Source organism: Rhincodon typus, chromosome 21, assembly GCF_021869965.1.
Source record: "Rhincodon typus isolate 14 chromosome 21, sRhiTyp1.1, whole genome shotgun sequence".
Lineage (NCBI taxonomy): Eukaryota > Metazoa > Chordata > Chondrichthyes > Orectolobiformes > Rhincodontidae > Rhincodon > Rhincodon typus.
This window is the reverse complement of record NC_063352.1, coordinates 35,892,789-35,912,572: the sequence shown is the minus strand read 5'-3', so window position 1 is coordinate 35,912,572 and position 19,784 is coordinate 35,892,789. Positions and strand designations below refer to the sequence as shown.

The following is a 19,784-nucleotide window of genomic DNA, read 5'->3' as shown; positions in this document are numbered from 1 at the left end:
GTGAGTGAGGGCTTTATTATACAAAGTAAACCTGCAAACAGTCCAGCAAATTTAACACTGATGAAGTGAATCTCAAGGCGTCAGTGAGGCTCTTTAGTATCTGGATTTTAAGTTTCACTTTTCTGTTGCAAGAAATCAGAATTATGAGTTCATCTCAGTTAGGGTATTCTATGTTGCAGCAAGTTTCTAATTTAGAGAGAATGGTGGTGTGTACAGGGTACAGCAAAGGCCCTGACAATCATTCCGTGATAGTGCCGAATAGATGTACATCAGAGCTAGCCAGTTGTCCTGTATCTATGTTTAATTGAACAGTGATGCTTTAGCCACAAAAAAAAACAGGCTATTGTAACACAACTTGTGTTTAAATGGTAAAATGATTGACAGAATGATAAATATTGCCATGAAGTAATCTAATGACTCCAATTTAGATCTGAATCTCTAGAGAGAGGAATGGCATGGCTGAGTGTGCTCGAATCTCTTGCCTGTGTTTAGCACTGAGGAGCCCAGGGGAAGCCACTGTTAGTCAAAACGAAACTCCTGCTGGCTGGTGTTGAATCTGGAACCAGCAATTTGTCAGTGACAGGTAGAGATGCTCTTGGCTGTTTTAGTGATAATATTTCTTCTATCATAAGGACAGTAGTGGAACAGTTTTAATTGCTCTGATAAAAGGAGCCTTGTCTGGCCACAGGACAGCCTGATAAAGTCCAAATTTGAACTGCTAAGTGAAGCAAACATTAATAGCCATGATCATCTAAAAGTCTGCTGTTTACACATCAACTTGCAGCAAGTCCTATTCTCTCGGCACCCTTGTGTTCACTGACCAACGCTAACTCCTAGTTGATCTCAAATTCTCGTCCTTGTGTTCCAGTTTCTCTGATGCTTGTCCCTTCCAATCTTAAGCTGTTCCAACCCCATAACCACCTGCAATAGCTGATCCCAGTTCCATTTTCTAAAAAAAAAAAAAAAAAAAATTGTACGTCCCTAATTTTAACCTGACCATGTGACTGTTCCTTCAGTCACCTAGGCCCCAAGTTTTGGAATTTTCAACCTCACTTTCCTCCTTTAAAACCTATCTCTGACCAATATTTCGATCAGCTCACAAATGCTGCTTTGGGACATTTTATTTTATATCTTCAATATCAACAATGAGGGAGCCACCAATGTTTAACCATCAACCTTTTCGGTGAGTGAGCTGGGTTGAGACTGAATCCTCTGATAAGTGTCACACAATCTCTATGTCTGGCTCCTCACCGTCAGCAAGACTCCATTTAGGAGGGTGGTATTTTTTTTTTAAAAAAAGACTTGCATGGGTGGATCTAGGCACACCACAACTCCAATGCAACCAGGATAGAGCAGCTTGTGGATCTGTGTCCTGGACACAATGGCAAATACATGTCAATGTACAGGATGATGGAGCCACCTGCAATGGTCACAGATTGTTCCTCTACAAGGAAACTTGAATTATTAGATGAAGCCCAAACAGCTTATCCTCTGCCATTAAATACTCTTTATCAACAGCTTTGTAAAGTACAGGTTCACAGTCACTGATTTCTCCAAAGCATCTCAATTTACTCAGTTTCCCAAAATGTGTAATTTACATGTGCTTTCAACAGAGGGTACAGCTAGGCATTTGATTTAATGGTGATACTGCATTTAACACTTCACCCAACTTTGTGCTGAAATCACAAAACAAATTTGACTGAGGTGAGAAGTGACAGTTGAGAACAGCAAGCAAAGATTCAGTCTGAGGAGCTGAATGGGAAAAAATTAAGCTTAAGTTTTAGAGTATTTTGGGTTCCAAACTCTGATTAAAAGTTCTTATTCTTGTTTTAAAATCTCCATGATTTTACCCCTCCTCTCGCCTCACACCCAGCTCCTCACACATTCCCAATTTTAATCTCCCCACTACTAGCAGCCAGGTGTTCAGTTGCCTGGCTCAAAGGACAATTTCTCTCCACAAACCTCTGTCAGACTAACTTTCATTTTAAGTTATTTCTTAAGACCTAGGGTATAGGTCAAGCATTTTGCACACCTATCTGATAACATTCCTGTGAAGTACTTTGCATTGAACTGTAGTAAGAAAATTATTTTAATGAAGATCCATTTAACTGGCTTGAAAACATTTTAATGCTGATCAGTAATTTACAGGAATTTTATTGCAGTTTACTAGCACCTAGCATGAAGTCAGATTGGAGTACCATTAAAGGAATTCAAGAAAACTCTCAATAATAGAAATACATCTCTAGCTTTAAAAATATGACATAGACACACCGTCACTGGAGGTAGTTACTGTTGTGGCTGATTCAGTGGAGATATTTAAACATTGTAGATGTTCTTGAGAGTGCAACTTTCCCATTCTATCAGCTCAGTGCTATGGAACCATAGGCTAATCTCCTTCTTTGCCACTTCAACGGAGTCACTGGCATGGATGGCATTTCTGGGAGGAAGGACAACAGAATCAGGTTATTGCAAAGATTACTGCAGAGTAGCATGTTGAGTCTTACAGAAGCTGAAGTTTGAGGGGAAATTGGAGACAGATTCTGAAGCAGGTTTTTGGGGTTGGATTTACAGTCAGTCAGTCATAGTCATACAGCACAGAAACAGGCCCTTCAATTCAACCAGCACGTGCTGATCATAATCCCAAACTAAACTAGTCCCACCTGCCTGTGCTCTATACCTCTCTAAAACATTTCTCATTCATGTAATTAATTAGGCATCTTTTAAATGTTGTATACCAGCATCCACCACTTCCTCTAGAAGTTCTTTCCACACATTAACCACTGTCAAAATAAAAATACCCCCTCAGCCTTTCTTAAAATCTCTTCTCACTTAAAAAAAATTATGCCCAAGTCTTGAAATCCCTCATCCTAGGGAAAAGGCACCTGCCATTCACCTTATCTACACCAGTCACGATTTTATAAATCTCTAAAGGTCACCGCTCAGCCTCTCCTTATAACTCAAACCCTCCATCCCCAGCAACATCCTGGTAAATATCTTCCGAACCCTCTCCAGCTTATTAATATCCTTCCTGTAACAGGGTGACCAGAACTGTACACAGTACTCCAGAAGAGGCCTCACCAACATCCTGTATAACTCGAAGGTCTGAGCAACAAAGGCAAGTGTGCCAAGTCTTCTTAAACACCCTGTCTACCTGTGATGCAAACGTCAAAGAATTATTTACCTGAATGCCTAGAGCTCTCTGTTCTAAGACCCTACTTTTAATTGTATAAGTCTTGCCTTTGCTTGTTTTACCAAAATGCAGTACCTTGCATTTATCCAAATTAAACTCCATCTGCCACTCTTCAGCTCATTGACCCAACCGATCAAGATCTCTTTGTAATCTTTGATAACCTTCTTCATTGTCTACTATATCGATCTTGGTGTCATTCAAAAACTTACTAACCAGGCGTTTTATATTCTCATCTAAACAATTATAAAAATGACAAACAAAAGTGGGCCCAGTACCTATCCCTATGTAACACTGCAGGTAACAGACCTCCTGTCGGATTTCACTTTGTTCTAATTTAGATGATACTGTCTTCAGTACTGTACAGTCAAGGGGCTTCACCATTAAAGGGCAGCCATAGAGCACAGTTGGTATTTGCATTTCTCAGGTTGAATTTCTACTGTGAGTGTGATGCAATTGTCTGCCGTCTGCCATCCACCAACCATAACTTCCAACCAGAGACCCAAGAGCTAGTTTCAATTAAAAAGGAGGATACAGGATTGGAAGCTCAGTTGAGGGTCAAATACAAGATGGGTGTGTACAAATAGCTTTGTTCAACTAACATTTAAAAAAAAAAAATCACAAATTATTGGGACTCAAACGTGCCAACTCCCTCGTACCTGATGGGCTGCGCTTTTGGGACTATGGCCTTTATTGCTGGGAGCTTGGAGTTTAAAAATAAAGAAGTCTTGTTACAACTGTCAGGATGTTAGTCAGTCAATATCTGGAGTATTGTGTACAGTTTTGGTCCCCATTTCCACTAGTGGGAAATCTCAAATTAGGGGTCAGTTTAAAAGAAGACCACTCATTTAAACCTGAGAAGCAAATGAATTTCTTCTAAGTGTAGTGGAGGTTAGATCACAAAGCATTTAAAGAAGTTGAAGACAGATTTTTGAAATATTAGGAGATGACACAAGAGAAGTTGAGACCAGACGTGATCGTATATAACGTAGTTTTGAGGGGCTTAATGGCCTATGTTCTTATGCATTGGTTTTGATCTTCCAGAATGGCCCTATATAATAAATGTAATCCTGCTGTTCAGCAAAGGAAACCGGAAAATAGGAGTTAGTCAGATTGGTAGTAAAAAGAAAAGCTGGAATTTATTCATAAGAACCCTAACAGTATGCTTCTGAAATCACAATATTAGTTAGTCAACAATTGAAATGATGTCACATTTGACAAATTTATTAGGATTATGGGGATTTTGTTGGAAGCATAAAGGAAGATTTGGTATCTTTAGATTTTTTTTTAAAATAAAGTGCCGCACAATATGTATTACACAAGATAAGGGTTCGTGGGACGGAAGTAATATATTAGCATAGACAATTGGAGGCAGACAAAATGCAATTAAAGATAAATGGATCATTTTTCTGGATATTATGCTGTAACTATTTTATCAATACTTCTCCCGCAGGTTACATTTGATACTGGGGGCTATTATGGTGCAGTGGTACCTCTTGAACCAGGAGGCCTGGGTTCACATCCCACGTGTGTAATAACATCTCTGAACACGTTGGTTTGAAAACAGTGTCTTTTTTAACAACTGACATCAATCACTAAGATGACGGGATAAAGTAAATTGTACCCAAGTTTTCTGAAGATGCAAGGTGGGAGAAGGACACAGGTGGCTGTGAAGGGAATTATAGACAAGCTAAGTGATTGGGTAAATGGTTGAAAATGGAATTCATTTTCGGGTAATTATGAAATTCACTTGGGTATGAATAATGGAGAAAATTAAATCATTTTTGAATATAACTAATAAATGGTTGAATTCAGAAGGATTTGAGGCCCTTGAAAATGAACCACAGAAAATTAACAAGCAGGTACAGCAAGGAGTTAGATGGCAAACAATTTACGTTTTGTTGCAAAGGTTAGGAAAAGGAACTCTTCCTGCAATTTTGGTCACCTCGCCACAAGATACATTAATCTTGGGAGAGGGGTGAATATGAGCAGATTAATTCTTGGGATGAGAGGGCTATCCTGAAGAGAGATTGAGCAGAATAAACCTGTAATCTTGAATTTAGGAAGTTAAGAAAATGAAGTTTTTAAAACTCAAAACTTGACAGAAGTTTTCTTTAATAGGACACGAGTATTGTCAGTAAGGCCAATATCTGACATCTGTTCTTGTTTGCTCTTGGAGAAGTTGGAGAGCTGGTGCCTTGAATACAATTAAGTGATCAAGTCTCTCAACAGTATTGCTCAGGTCACATATGTCACAGTTTAAAAGGTAGCAAATTTCATTCATTTACAAGAGCATTTAGTGAAGCAGCTGGAGTTTTATAACAATTCAGAATCTTATGATCATCATTATTGATGCTGGTTTTGTTCCTTAAATCTGGAATAAAAATTTAAATTGCACATTTGAAAAGATGGGATATGAACTCCTGTCTCTGACTCACTCATTTGGTCATCGAGGACAGTCAAGAGTCATCCACTTTGCTGGTCTGGAGTTGCATGTAGAACAGTCTAGATAAGCACAGCAGATTTCCTTCTCTAAAGGAAATTAGTGAACCAGATTTTATTTTTAAAACAACAATCAACAGTGAGTAAGTAGTAACCATTAGTTCAGCCTTTATTCTATATCATTAGATTAAAACGTCACCACCTGTCAAGGTGGGATTTGATCTCATTAGCCTGGGGTTCTGGAATACTAGTCCAGTAACATAACCACCATGCTATTCTAGCTGTGGACAGAACATCACTGGGCAATTTTCCACTTTGGCATCCACTCAATGTTATAAAAACAAATCACTGGAAATACTCAGCAACTCTGGCAGCATATCGAAAACATGGATGTTCAAAATGTTGCTAATTGTTTATCACTTTCATCAGTGGTGGAGGCAGGACTGCAGAACTTCAAACCAATCTGCTGGTTGTGGGATTTTGTTTTTGTTCAGCATGCCCGTAGTTCTGTAATTTGTACCTTCAGCAACACACATTTACTAATGCCTGGTGCTGCACTTGGTCTTGCTTTCTACACTTCTCATTAAACCAAAAATTAAGTCATCTGGATTGATGGTAATGATTAGAGTGTGAGGAATGCTAGAATGGTGGAATACAATTCTGCTGCTGCTGCTGAGAGAGGCTGCTTTCCTTAGCTGGAAAGTTTAGTATTGGGGATCATAGTCTCAAAGCAAGGGTCAGTCATTTAGGAACGATGGAAGGAGAATTTTCAAAGATTAAGAATTCTGTACTCCAGAATGGTATAGATTGTCAATTACATTCAATAAAGACTGATTGTGTTTCCTTTAGTTTTTGGGCAGTGAGTAGAATTAGAGAGTTAACGATGATTATACTGAATGGTAGAGCAGGCTCAAAACTGCTATGTAGGTTCTGGCCACAGTGAGTGTGAATATTTTCCTCTATTCATTCACTTTTACCAAAACAGTTTTAAACAGAGGTTGTAGACTTGCTCGTTGAGCTGGTGGGTTTGGTTGCAAACATTTTGTCACCCTGCTAGGTGATGTGGATGGGGTTGCTGATTTGTAAGAGGCTTCACCGGAGGCGCACTGACGACGTTACCTAGCAAGGTGATGAAACGTTTGCAACCAAACACACCGGCTTGGTGAGTATGTCTACAACCTCATCCACACCCTGAGCTACAAATCTTCCCAAAAACTTCTAAGCTTTAAACAGATTTCAATACCAAAATCAGTTGAATACTTAATCTGTGTTCTTACTGCATGTCCCTAGCAGGAGATTTGTGGTGAGTGGGGTTTGCTGATTTTGTCTCCACAGGTGATCTAGCCAAGATTAAACTCTTACTTTCATCTCTGGTGCAACTAATTCAGTGGAAGATTTTCGTAGTAAGTTATTTTATCACATCTGACCCTACCTGCTTATGTGTACACATAAGTCTCCTCTCACGGTTCCTGGCTGAGCCAAGGCAGGATCAGTGTCACCCACCATCATACGGGATATACGCACTACATCATAACCCTCCCAAACCTGCAAGACAAAAACATCATTAAACTAGAGACAACAAGGCAGGAGGTTCAAGCTTCATTCACCATTTGCTTGTACAGCTGATATGATGCTTTAATGGCAAGGACCAGAAAGAAAGTGCAAGAGTTTAGAAAAAGATGGAAAAATGGGCAGGAATTACTCTACCACTTTCCACCAATTAGCAACAAACAAGACTCTTTGGATATCCAGTCAGAGGAGGGGGGAGATGATAGTGTACACGGTGGCATCCCCCTCACCTCTGCTGCCAAAGTTGGAAGAAGCTATCGAATGATCTTCAGTATAAATGTTCAAGTCCCAAAACAGCACCTTCCATATATTGTCCTTCTGCATTAGAATCTCAGATTCAGAAGTCAACTCCTTCAAAAAAGTTATACAACACTGCATTACCGTTTCTGGCCATTTCTTACCATAACAACAATGGGTCCCGAACTCATGTATTGGATCAATGCAGAATAGAAAGGCTTCTCCTGCAAATCATGATAATGCTTCAAAAGCACATCTCGAGTGGGCTGAAATAAAGTAATTGAATGTGTTAGTCAAGCTCACAGAGGCCCCAAGTATGTATTTTCTAACTTGATATTTTACAATTCCAGTGACTGAGCCTGTAAGCCCACCAGAACAAAATGTCATATATACACTAAAATAAAGCGGTACTGGAGTGAGGGGCTTGACCAGGGGCACTGGGAGAGCACCGTGTAGCCAGAGGCTGGCATTTGGACAAAATGTTAAACCAAAAGGATATAAAAGATCCCATAATCTGTCGGTGGTTCCTCCTGCAATCAATAACAAAAATAGATGGCTGTAATCTCAGATAAAGGCTGCAATTTAATTCTTTCATGGGCTGTGGACATTTCTAGCAAGACCATCTTTTATTGCTTGTCCCTAACTTTCATTGAGAAAGTGATAGTATGTTAGCCTCTTGGTAAACCCATGTACTTCAGGAAGAGTTTCTGACAACAGTGCATGAGTGAGGATATAGTTCCAATGTCCAGCTGGTACGTGGCCTGGAGGAGAATGTAACACATGATCCTGCTACCCTTGTCGTTCTATGTTAGTGGGCTTCAACTATTTTAAGTACACAATCACTCTGAATTTAAGTGCAACCCCGTATCTACTCTGAAGAAAATACAAAATAAACACATTTTAATGCTTATATATGTAAAACCATAACATAATATTGCATTTTATCCTTTACTCCTCAGAGAGTCAGTGTGACACTTATGACTACAACGAACTAGCAGATAATGTGATGTCTAGATTGTAGTGAAATTGCCAGTCATAAGGTCTGACAGATGGGTGTTTTGAGAGAGACAGGTCTAACACACTTGGACTTGATTATCTTCCTGGACCCCTCCGTCTCCATATCTGGCAACCACCTAGAAACCGATATCCATTTCAAGCCCACCGACTCCCAAAGCTACCTAGAATACACCTCCTCCCACCCACCTTCCTGCAAAAATGCCATCCCCTATTCCCAAGCCTCTGCCACATCTGCTTCCAGGATGAGGCATTCCACTCCCGTACATCTCAGATGTCCTTGTTTTCCCAAGGACCACAACTTCACCCCCTCAGTGGTCGAGAACGCCCTCGACCGTGTCTCCCGCATTTCCCGCAACTCATCCCTCACACCCCCTCCCCGCAATAACCACCAAAACAGAATCCCCCTCGTCCTCATGTACCACCCCACCAACCTCCGGATCCAACGCATCATCCTCCGACACTTCCGCCATCTGCAATCCGACCCCACCACCAAAGACATCTTTCCCTCCCCACCCTTATCTGCTTTCCGGAGGGACCATTCTCTCCGGGACTCCCTTGTCCGCTCCACACTCCCCTCCAGCCCCACCATACCCGGCACTTTTCCCTGCAACCGCAGGAAGTGCTACACCTCCCCCCTCACCCCAAGAAGACTTTCCACATCAAGCAGATGTTCACCTGCACATCTGCTAACATGGTATACTGTATCCGCTGTTCCCGTTGTGGCCTCCTCTACATCGGGGAAACCAGCAGAGGCTTGGGGGACCGCTTTGCAGAACCCCTACGCTCGGTTCGCACTAAACAACTGCACCTCCCAGTCGCGAACCATTTCAACTCCCCCTCCCATTCCTCAGACGACATGTCCATCCTGGGTCTCCTGCAGTGCCACAACGATGCCACCCGAAGGTTGCAGGAACAGCAACTCATATTCCGCTTGGGAACCCTGCAGCCCAATGGTATCAATGTGGACTTAAGCTTCAAAATCTCCCCTCCCCCTACTGCATCCCAAAACTAGCCCAGCTCGTCCCCGCCTTCCAAATCTGTCCTTCCTCCCACCTCAAGCCCCACCCCCATCTCCTATCTACTAACCTCATCCCACCCCCCTCGACCTGTTCCGTCCTCCCTGGACTGACCTATCTCCTCCCTACCTACACTCCCCTTTACTGGCTCCATCCCCACCTCTTTGACTTGTGTCTCCTCTCCATCCATCTTCTATCTGCCTCCCCCCCTCCCTATTTATTTCAGAACCCCCTTCCCCTCCCCCATTTCTGAAGGAGGGTCTAGGCCCGAAACATCAGCCTTCCTGCTCCTCTGATGTGGCTTGGCCTATGTTCATCCAGCTTTACACCTTGTTATCTCAGATTCTCTAGCATCTGCAGTTCCTACTATCTCAGGGCTAATCATTATTTTGTTTTGCCATCCTCTGAAAAAACACAAGAAAATATCCACAGATGGGGAAGTAATTAAAGGAGCAATGACTGGCCATTGACTCTCACTCTCTGAATAAAATAGCAATATATAAAAAACAAGTTGCAATCCAGAGCATCTGGCTGCTGTGGAAGTGCTGAGTGATATCTTGGCCGAAGGTGTCTTTCTAAAGACTGAATGCTTCTCCTTACAGTTTGGTTAATTCATCGGCATGATCAACAGCACAGCTGACTGATTTTGTGTACATTGGCACAGGGCTTTTAAGGATATAACATAAGAGGACCTTTGCACCCTTCTGCCCCTTAGAGAGAGAGAGAGAAAAAGGAGTGAGGAGATCTACAATGAATTAAAAGGTGCGCATTTGGGGAAAATTTTTTTCCCCCCCAAGAAACTGGTTTCTATCACAACTGATGCCCACCAGTCATGCTTTATTGCATTTGTAGAAATGGTCTAAATTTCCCCTCGTGTCAATTACCACCATACCAGAAAACATTACAAACTTTTCTCATGTAATGCAAATTAGGATCATAAACTCAATTTGAGCAAGAGCTCTTCAGCACTGCTTGTTTAAATCTTTACTTGAACACTTTTATGCAAAGCATGCTGTCCAAGGGAAAACCATTTTGTTTAGTGTATCATTGTGTGATGTTGTTCCCCTTTCTCACTCAGCAATATAACTTGGTGACATATACAAGACCAATGCTCTCATCTTTCACAGTTGTAAACAGAAATTCATTTTCCTACATGCAAGTTGTACATTTTTAGTTTCTTTTTAGATAGTCCAGGTTTATCACTCATCATTATTGCTTCACCTTAAGATCTGTAACATCACTCTGCCAAGGGTTATATTGGAAACAGGTCTCTGGATCCTCACCTCTAGAACATGCAGAATGTCGCTGCGTGCTTTAAAAGCACAGAGGCACAGAGGGTCACTTCTGTGGCTGCAATTTTTTTTTTTCCCAGGGCCCTTGGTTGGCTTGAGTTGCTTAGTTATTGTATTTGGGGCATGGCAGCATTCCTGTAATTTTTCTTTGTCTTGTAGAGATCTATTAGACAAGCAGCAAGGGAAAAAAAAAGATCTAGAGCAACCAGGCAGAAGAGTGGGACTAGCAGAGCTGCTCTTGGAGAATGTCTGCATGAACATGCACTGAAAAGGTTCCTATGTTCCAAATACTGTAAATATACTGGCTTCATCAGTTCCAAGGATATACATCTTATTGAAAAGATAGGCAGGTAGGCAGAGGGGGTGGGGTTCCCTGATGAGTAAGAAATGAAATTAAATCTAGTAAGAAACAAAGTAGGGTCAAATGGTGTAGAATCTGTGTGGGTAGAGTTGAGGAACCGCAGAGGTAAAAAACCACAGTTGGAGTTATGTACAGGCCTCTAAACAGTAGTCAGAAGCTGGGGCGCAAGATACACCACGAGATAGAAAAGGTGTGTAAGAAAGGCAAAGTTACGGTGATCATGGGGGATTTCAATATGCAGGTGGACTGGGAAATCACGTTGGTAGTGGATTGCACGAAAAAGGAATTTGTGGAATGTCTACAAGATGGCTTTTTGGAGCAGCTTGTGGATAAGCCCACTACGGAACAGGCAATACTGGATTTAGTGTTGTACAATGAGGCAGACTTGATAAGTGAGTTTAAGGTGAAGGAACCCTTAGGAGGCAGTGATCATAATATGAATGAATTTACTCTTTAATTTGAGAGGGAGAAGATAGAATCAGAGGTAAATGGTATTACAACTGAATAAAGGCAACTACAGAGGCATGGGGGAAGGAGCAGGGCAGAATTGACTGGGAGAGGAGCCTAGCAGGAAAGGCAGTGGAACAGTAATGGCAGGAGTTTCTAGGAGTAATTCAGGAGACAGCAAACATTCATCCCTAGGAAAAAGCAGCATGGTACTGGGATGATGAGGCAACCATGGCTGACTAGGGAAGTCCAGGAGAGCATAAAAGCAAAAGAGAAAGCATATAATGTGGCGAAGGGCAGTGGGAAACCAGAGGATTAGGAAGCTTACAAAGACCAACAGCGGGCAGCAAGAGAAATAAAGGAAGGAGAAGATTAAACATGAGGGTAAGCTAGCCAGTAATATAAAGGAGGACTGTAAGAGTTTCTTTAGATATATAAAGGGCAAGAAAGAGGCAGAAGTGCACATCGGACTGCTGGAAAATGACACTGGAGAGAGAGTAGTAGGGAATAAGGAAATGGCTGAATAATTACTTTGCATCAGTTTTCACAGTGGAAGACACGAGTAATATCCCAAACAATTTGAGAGTCGGGGCAGAACTATGTATGGTTGCCATCACCAAGGAGAAGGCGCTAGAAAAACTGAATGGCCTGAAGGTGGATACATCACCAGGACCAGATGGACTACACCTCAGAGTTCTTAAGGAGATAGCTGAAGAGATAGTGGTGATCTTTCAGGAATCGCTAGAGTCAGGGAGAGTCCCAGAGGACTGGAAAATTGCTAACATGATCTCCCATTCAAAAAGGGAATAAGGCAAAAGACCGAAAATCACAGGCCAATTAGCCTAACCTTGGTCGTGGGTAAGATTTTAGAGTCTATTGTGGAGGACAAGATTTCGGAATACTTGGAAGTGCCTGTTAATAGCATACATTTTCTCTAGCTGTGTGACCCCCAGAAGCAAATGTCATGCAGCAGCATGACAATGGAGTTGCATGTTGTAGGGGAATGCAGGCATGTGATGAGATTGCCTGTCAGACTCTGACAGTCAATCACCATCTACAAATTAGAGACCACTGTTCTAGGTTAAAGTGGTCATGGGCTTTGGAAGGAGCTGTTGAAGCAGTCTTGGTAAGTTCCTGCAGCACATCTTATATACGCACCTGATGCTGCCATTGTGCTTGCAGTGCAGACAATGAATGTTTACGTTGGAGCAGTACCCACAAGTGCACAGCTTTGTCCTGGATAGAGTTGAGCTGCACTCATTCGAACAACTAAAAAAAAAGAGTATTCTATCACACTCCTGACTTTTGTAGATGGTGGACAGGCTTTGAGGACTCAGGACAGGAATTACTCAGTACCTCTAATCTATTCTTGCAGTCACGGTATTTAAATGGCTTACATTTTCCATGTTGTTGGATAGATGTCGGGGTTGCAGCTGTAATGACAGTTTGGCTATGCCAGTCCAGAATGCAGGTTTTCAATGTTATTATAGTCAGACGTACAGCACGGAAACAGACACTTAGGTCCAACTCGTCCGTGCCGACCAGCTATCCTAAATTAATCTAGTCCCATTTGCCAGCATTTGGCCCATATCCCTCTAAACCCTGCCTATTCATATACCCATCCAGATGGCTTTTAAATGTTGTAATTGTACCCACCTCCACCACTTCCTCTGGCATTTCATTCCATACACCACCTCTGTGTGAATAAGTTGCCCCTTAGGTCCCTTTTAAATCTTTCCCCTCTCACCTTAAATCTATGCCCTCTAGTTTTGGACTCCACTATCCTGGGGAAAAGACCTTGGCTATTCACCCTGTCTATGTCCCTCATTTTATAAACCCCTATAAAAAGTCACCCCTCAGCCTCCACGCTCCAGGAAAGATAGCCCCAGCCTATTCAGCCTCTCCCTATAGCTCAAACCCTCCAACCCTGGCAACAGCCTTGTAAATCTTTTCTGAACCCTTTCAAGTATCACAACATCCTTCCTATCGCAGGGACACCAGAATTGAATGTTGTATTCTAATAGTGGCCTAACCAATATCCTGCACAGCCACAATGTGACCTCCCAACTCCTATAATCAATGCAATATTTTCAATGACCACAATTTCTGCAGTATCCAGTGCTTTCAGCTGTTTCTTGATACATGGAGTGAATTGACTTGGTAGTAAATTGGTATATATAACATGGAGGACTACAGGTGACAGACACAATGGATTGTCCATTTGGCACTTCTGGTTCAAAATGATTGCAATTACTTCCACCTTGCAATTTGCATCAATATGCTAGGCTTACCATCAGTGAAGATAAGAATATCAACGGAGCCTTCTGCTGCAGTTAGTTTAATTGCCCACCTCTATTCACAACATTACAGAGCTTTGACCTCATCCACTTGCATAGGACTGCTAGTTTGTCTATTTTTTGCTGCTTCAGCTATTTGGTTTACAATATTGTTCCATGTTAAAGCTCCACCAGTTCAACAACTCATTTTTAGGAATGCTTGGTGCTGCACCTTGCATGCTTCATCGAACTAGGGTTGATCCCTTGGCTTGATGATGATGGATGTGAAGGATATGCTGGGCCATGAGGTAACTGGTGTTGTTGAATTCAATTCTGCTGACAGTTCAGTGCTCCACCTGTTCGGAATCTATCCTATTTAACAAAGTGATAGTGTAATACAACATGATGCTCTGTATGAAAACAGGATCTTGTCTTCACAAATGATTCCTTCATCATTCCTACCTAATTATTATGGACAAATGCATCTACAACAGATATATTTGAGAGATCACAGTTCCATTGGATTTTACCTGTTTGTTCCCTCATCACCTGATACAGACCCTGTCTGGCACATACATCTTTAAGAACTCAGCCAGCTCAGTCAGAATTAGTGTTATGAGATATTGTTGGTGATGGACAGTGAGGTCGACACCAGAATTAGTGGCATAGTAGACAGTGAAGAAGGTTTTCTAAGATTACAAAGGGATCTTGATCAAATGGGCAGTGGGCTGAAAATGGCAGATGGATTCAATCTGGATAAATGCGAGGTATTGCATTTTGGTACAACAAACAAGGGTAGAGCTTATACAATTAATGGTAGTGCCTTGGGTAGTGTTGTAGAACAGAGGGACCTAGGGATGCAGGTACATAATTCTTTGAATTATGGTTTGTGTGTAGAATAAACTCTCTCAGGAAGTGGTGGATGCAGGTAAATTAAAATGTTTGAAAGACATTTGGATAGATACATGAATAGGAAAGGTTTGGAGGGATATAGGCCAGGAACAGGCAGGTAGGTCTAGTTTAGTTTGGATTATGTTTGGCATGGACTGATTGGACCGAAGAGTCTGTTTCAGTGCTGTATAACTCTATATGACCCCACTCAGAATACATTTTTGCTGTCACCATCTCCAACATGAAAAAGAGTACTGATTCAATAGCTTAGGAGCAGTGATAGATGATACCAGCAGAAAAACTTCCTTGTCAGGGTTTGACTTGATGTCATGGGACATAACGGGGTCTGGAGTCTATGCTGAGGACCCCATGACAACTCCATCCAGACTGTACACAACTATGCCACCAACTCTGGCAGACCTGGTCTATCAGTCGCACCTTACTGTACCTGCACAAGTTTCAGCCCCATAAGCTGGAATCCTCTCTTCTCAAAGCGTTGGATGATTTCTCCCACAAGCCGCCTCTGGACTCCATCTGGTTTCACAGCCACCAGCGTTTGCTCATGAATCGCAACAATCCCTGAATGAGGAGGAAGAAGATTAGAAGTTAGTGTGTTTATATCTAAGCCCAACCCACCTTCCCTTCCCTCTCTATCCACCACTCCATAAATCACCCCCCACAACACTTCCTCTCTCTTCCTCCCCAACCCCAATTCCCTCAACCACCTTGCCCTCCCTCTCCCCAAAAACACTCATTCTTAGGAGGGATGTATCCATACGACACAGGATGATCAACGAGAAGCGTGTTAGGTAAGAGTTTGGGGTATTTCATTATTTCATATTATTACATTCAAAAATCCCATTGGAATTCCTGTTGAGTGTTAGACATCATGGAACCAAAGCAGCCATGATCAAACAGAATGGTAGAGTAGTCTCATAGGCATGAATTGCTGCTTTTTGTATATTTATAGGCAATACACATTTTTAATAACAGCTTAAACAGTGAACCCCAAATGAACAAACATGGCTATTTTCAGTATGAAAATGTGTACATAATAAAGTCACAAAAGAAACAATACTGATGAGGCTGGTCAGTTCACTTTATAGCTCAAAATCTCAGGTACAAGCTTTGCTAGAAGAAGAAAAGTCCATTGTAAAAAGTGTGTTACAATGCTTTACAGAAATCCATCAGAACCCAACTGCCCTCGAATACCAAATTTGTCCATTGGAAAGCACTGACTAGCCCAGGTGTTCATATGGCAACACTGCTTTAACCACAGGAACTAATTTTATTTGAAGATCGCTTACAGAGTGTGAGTGCACTTTACATGCAGATGTTTAAACATTTGTCAGCAGTAAGGGGTTGAGGCAGTTTAAAAAAAAACTTGCTACTTTTCAAATTCACACTAACATTCGGAGGGGTTCAATTGCAAGAACAAAATATATTGTCCATTCAAGCAACCTTGAAGCGGTGGTTTCCTTCACAACTACATCTCTATTTGTCTATTTAGAAATCTGTCACAAACCGGTAAACTAGATTAAGTGCTGTGCAAATAGGGCAAGCAATTTATGCCAAGCCTCAATATGAGTTGCTTGTACTGAAGGGCAATTGATGTTATTTATTTAACAGGTTAGATGTGTTGGATACAAAGTCAGCTCTGATTTTTAGTGTAGATTAGACAGCTGATTTAAATGGCTAACAACAGCATTTAAAAAAATTAAGGCTCTTGTGGTGTGATGGTAATGTCCCTACCTTTGAATTAGGAAGCCTGGCTTCAAGTTCCACCTGCTCTAGTGGTGTATGATCTCATCCTTGAACAGGTCGAATTTAAGGAAAAAACTATAAAAAATAATTTTCCAAATGCAGGCTTCACTGACGATGACCAACATCTTACTGTCCACCCCTAGCTGCCCTTGAAAAGATGGTGGTGGCTATCTTGAACCACTGCAGTCTGTGGCGAAGGTGCTCCCACAGAGTTATCAGGCAGAGGTCCAGGATTTTGATCACATGATCACAAAGAAAGAAGGATAGTGTGCAACGTGGTGCAGCAGTGTGTCACACAACTGCGGTCTTGTCCTTAGGTGACAGAATGGGTTTGGGAGATTCTGCAAAAAAAAGTGTTTGTTCTGAAAGAGTGGTATTGATTTTAGAGATTCATGTTCCCCCTCTAGCCTGTTCCTCCATGAAGATTGTGACTAATCTGATTGAGGCATCAACTGCACACACTTGCCTACCTCTGATAACCATTGACTTCCACGTAGCTCATCAGGTTCGCCTGGAAGTCAATATGTGGGAGCTAAAAGCAGAAAGTAAACATGCGAATACGATAGAGAATGTTTATGATACTATTTAGCTGTAGTGTTTACTGCATTGTAACATAGGTTGAAAATTTGACTTGAAAGGAATTAAGTAAACCATAAAAGAGGCACAGTGAAGGGTGCTTTAAACTGGGCTTTTGTCTGTACATCACATCAATTCTAATCAATAAGTTGCAATAGACAAATACAAACAGAAGCTACCGTTCGGTATAACAGACTCCCCCAACCAGATCTAATGTAGTTGTTTTAGGTTGACAGTAATATTCTACAGCAGTCAGACAGACAATAATGTTAACACCACACCAAGTTTAATTAATCTCAAAAGGATATGATAGCTTAATGGGTCTATTCCAGTCAATTTTACTAGTCAATCTGGAAAGAGGAGTTCAAATCCCACTATGGAAATTTGAATTCAAAATTCAATTGAATGAATGAATTAGTGATATTGTCTGTGAAGCTGTTTTTTTAAAAACAGGTCTTGTTCTTCAGGGAAGGAAATCTGCTCTGTTTGCCCAAATCTGGATTGTGACTCCAGACCGACAGCAACGTGGTCAATTGCAAATGTCTCAAATTACTTAAACCACCTCAGCTGGAAGTTTACACTGCCACTGCCATAAATAAGGTGTGTATAAACTGCTAAACTTATCAGCCAATGTGAACAAAAACAGTTTGAGGATGATGGGGCTGCGATGATTCAATAGCTCAATCTGTTCAGAGGTGTTATTACACACCTTTGGAGCAGGTGGGACTTGAACTTGAGCCTCCTGACCCTATCTCTGAACCAGGAAACCTGGGTTCAAGTCTCACCTGCTCCAAAAGGTGTACATCATCATTTCTGGACAGATCAATTAAAAATATTTTTAGATTCATTTTGTTGCCAGTTGTACATTGCACGTGTTAACTTGACGTAGTTGACTTTGGAGACCTAAATTTTTGGCCCATCCTAATAAAGCTGAACAAATGTTGCAACCTCGTTTAAATAACCAGGATAATTGTTTTAACAAAACAAAGCCAGGAGACCTGGGTTCAAGTCCCACCTGCTCGAAAAGGTGTGTAATAATATCCCTGAACAGGTCGATTTAAAAAAAATCTTTAAAAAAATAATTTTCCAAATGCAGGCTTCACTGACAATGACCAGCATTTATTGCCCACCTCTCGTTGCCCTTGAAAAGATGGTGGTAGCCTTTCTTGAACTACTGGAGTTTTGTGTGGTGAAGGTGCTCCCACAGAGCTATTAGGCAGAGGTCCAGGATTTTGATCACACAGTCACAAAGAAACGACAGTGTGCGACTTGGAGCAGCGATGTCTCATGCACCAGCTGTCATTGTCCTTAGGTGACACAGAACTGCAGATCGGAAACAAAAAAACAAATGCTGGAGAAACTCAGGTCTGGCTGGCAGCATTTTTTGGGGGAGAGATCAGAATCCACGTTTTGAGCCCGGTGACTCTTTATCCGTTCTCCAACAATTTTTGTCCCTTGGCTATTTGTCCCCTAGTCCGGCCATGTAGGGAAATTATCAAGCGCTGGGGTCAACAGTACTTAACTCCAGTATCACCATTTTCCTCAAAGTAACCAGGTAAAACAGTTATAAATTAAACCAGGCTGTAGGGGCCACAATTCTTTTAAGTGCAGCTAAAGGAACAGTTTGTTTGTCTAACTAACTAAAGCATCCTGTCTCTATAAACAGCATACCTTTTTAAAGAAAATATTTTTCAATGGTATTCACAATAATGAATCAGTTGTATAAGCACATATGAAATCTATTTGATATTATTTTAATGAAATTAAAATTTAATTAAAAATACGTTCTGAAACGAAATCAAATTTATTTAAACACAAAGAACTTGTTGTCATTAGGTTCACGAGTTTTAAACAAGTTACAGTGGTCACATTCATGACGCTGTTAGAACTCGTGAGCTTTTGGGTCTGTTCTCACTGAGCAATTTGTCCAAAAACACACAGCCACTCTCTGGGCTATTCTCCCGTTAGCCAGGCCGGGCCCCTCTTTCAACTATAAATCAACTTAAAGACTTATTTTTATCAACTTTATGAACTCATTTCAATCACTCAAGTTCGCACGGAAAGGAATAACCTTATGCAGGAATCGTATCCTCGGAGCTGCCTCTCTACGAAACCAAGAAAAGCATTTCATTCCCAGTCTGCTGGGCTCAGAATAAATAAACCAAGAAACTGACTGGCAAGCCTAGGAACTGGCACTGAAACAGATGCAAAATAATAATCAAAAGATTCATTCTGTCACAGCAACCTTCATTCCAGCTACACAAGTTAAATTAACTAACGAACTAACTTACTAATTAGCAATAATTTGACCTCAGCATTACAATGAAGCGGTTTGCAGGGCCACAAGTTCTTTGTTTCCAAACTCGCCGCGTAAAGTTTGGCGCTGGCCCCGGTACCTACCCGCTGAGTAGAAACGGATTCCGGTCGCTGCCCAGGCCAGCCTGGGTGTCTCTACAGGAAAAAAGCCGGGAACTATCCCCACTTTTAGCCACCGACTCAGTCCCCGCATCATCACTCCTGTGGCCGGGGAGCTGCTTTCTCCGCCTCAGCCCCACGGCCCGGACCCGGAACCAGGGATCCATCAGTAACACGCCCCTCCGCCAAGCCCAGCCCAGCGCCAACAGCATTCGGAGTCTCCTACATCTTTAATTATTTACTAAACTTGTCCTGGAAAGATGGAGCAATCGCTGCTCGGCGAAAGGGAGGGTC

General features: G+C 41.7%; 1 protein-coding gene across 4 annotated transcripts; it reads right to left on the bottom strand.

The window, feature by feature from the left end:
- Positions 1-1,492: 1,492 nt before the first annotated feature.
- Positions 1,493-19,705, bottom strand: nme4 (NME/NM23 nucleoside diphosphate kinase 4). Of its 4 annotated transcripts, XM_048609570.1 has the most exons (6): positions 19,476-19,705; positions 15,184-15,314; positions 7,600-7,701; positions 7,062-7,174; positions 5,626-5,719; positions 2,325-2,437 (listed from the first exon to the last, which is right to left on the bottom strand). In XM_048609570.1, the coding sequence occupies exons 1-5, from the start codon at positions 19,585-19,587 to the stop codon at positions 5,647-5,649; spliced, it is 531 nt and encodes a 176-aa protein (XP_048465527.1). In that variant the 5' UTR covers positions 19,588-19,705; the 3' UTR covers positions 2,325-2,437; positions 5,626-5,646. The 4 variants fall into 4 exon arrangements, with proteins under 4 accessions (XP_020384190.1, XP_048465528.1, XP_048465529.1 ...); XM_020528601.2 differs by lacking the exon at positions 5,626-5,719 and having other exon boundaries at positions 1,493-2,437; XM_048609571.1 differs by lacking the exons at positions 5,626-5,719; positions 19,476-19,705 and adding an exon at positions 16,970-17,024 and having other exon boundaries at positions 1,493-2,437.
- Positions 19,706-19,784: the final 79 nt, after the last annotated feature.

Coding starts and splice junctions, on each gene's coding strand:
- nme4 (XM_020528601.2), bottom strand. CDS start 19,587: ATGATGCGGGGACTGAGTCGGTGGCTAAAAGTGGGGATAGTTCCCGGC. Junction 7,175..7,599: donor CGGGACCCATTGTTGTTATG/GTAAGAAATGGC, acceptor TTTGTCTTGCAG/GTTTGGGAGGGTTATGATGT. Junction 2,438..7,061: donor TTATGTGTACACATAAGCAG/GTAGGGTCAGAT, acceptor CCTTCCTCCCAG/AAATGCCATCCATGCCAGTG.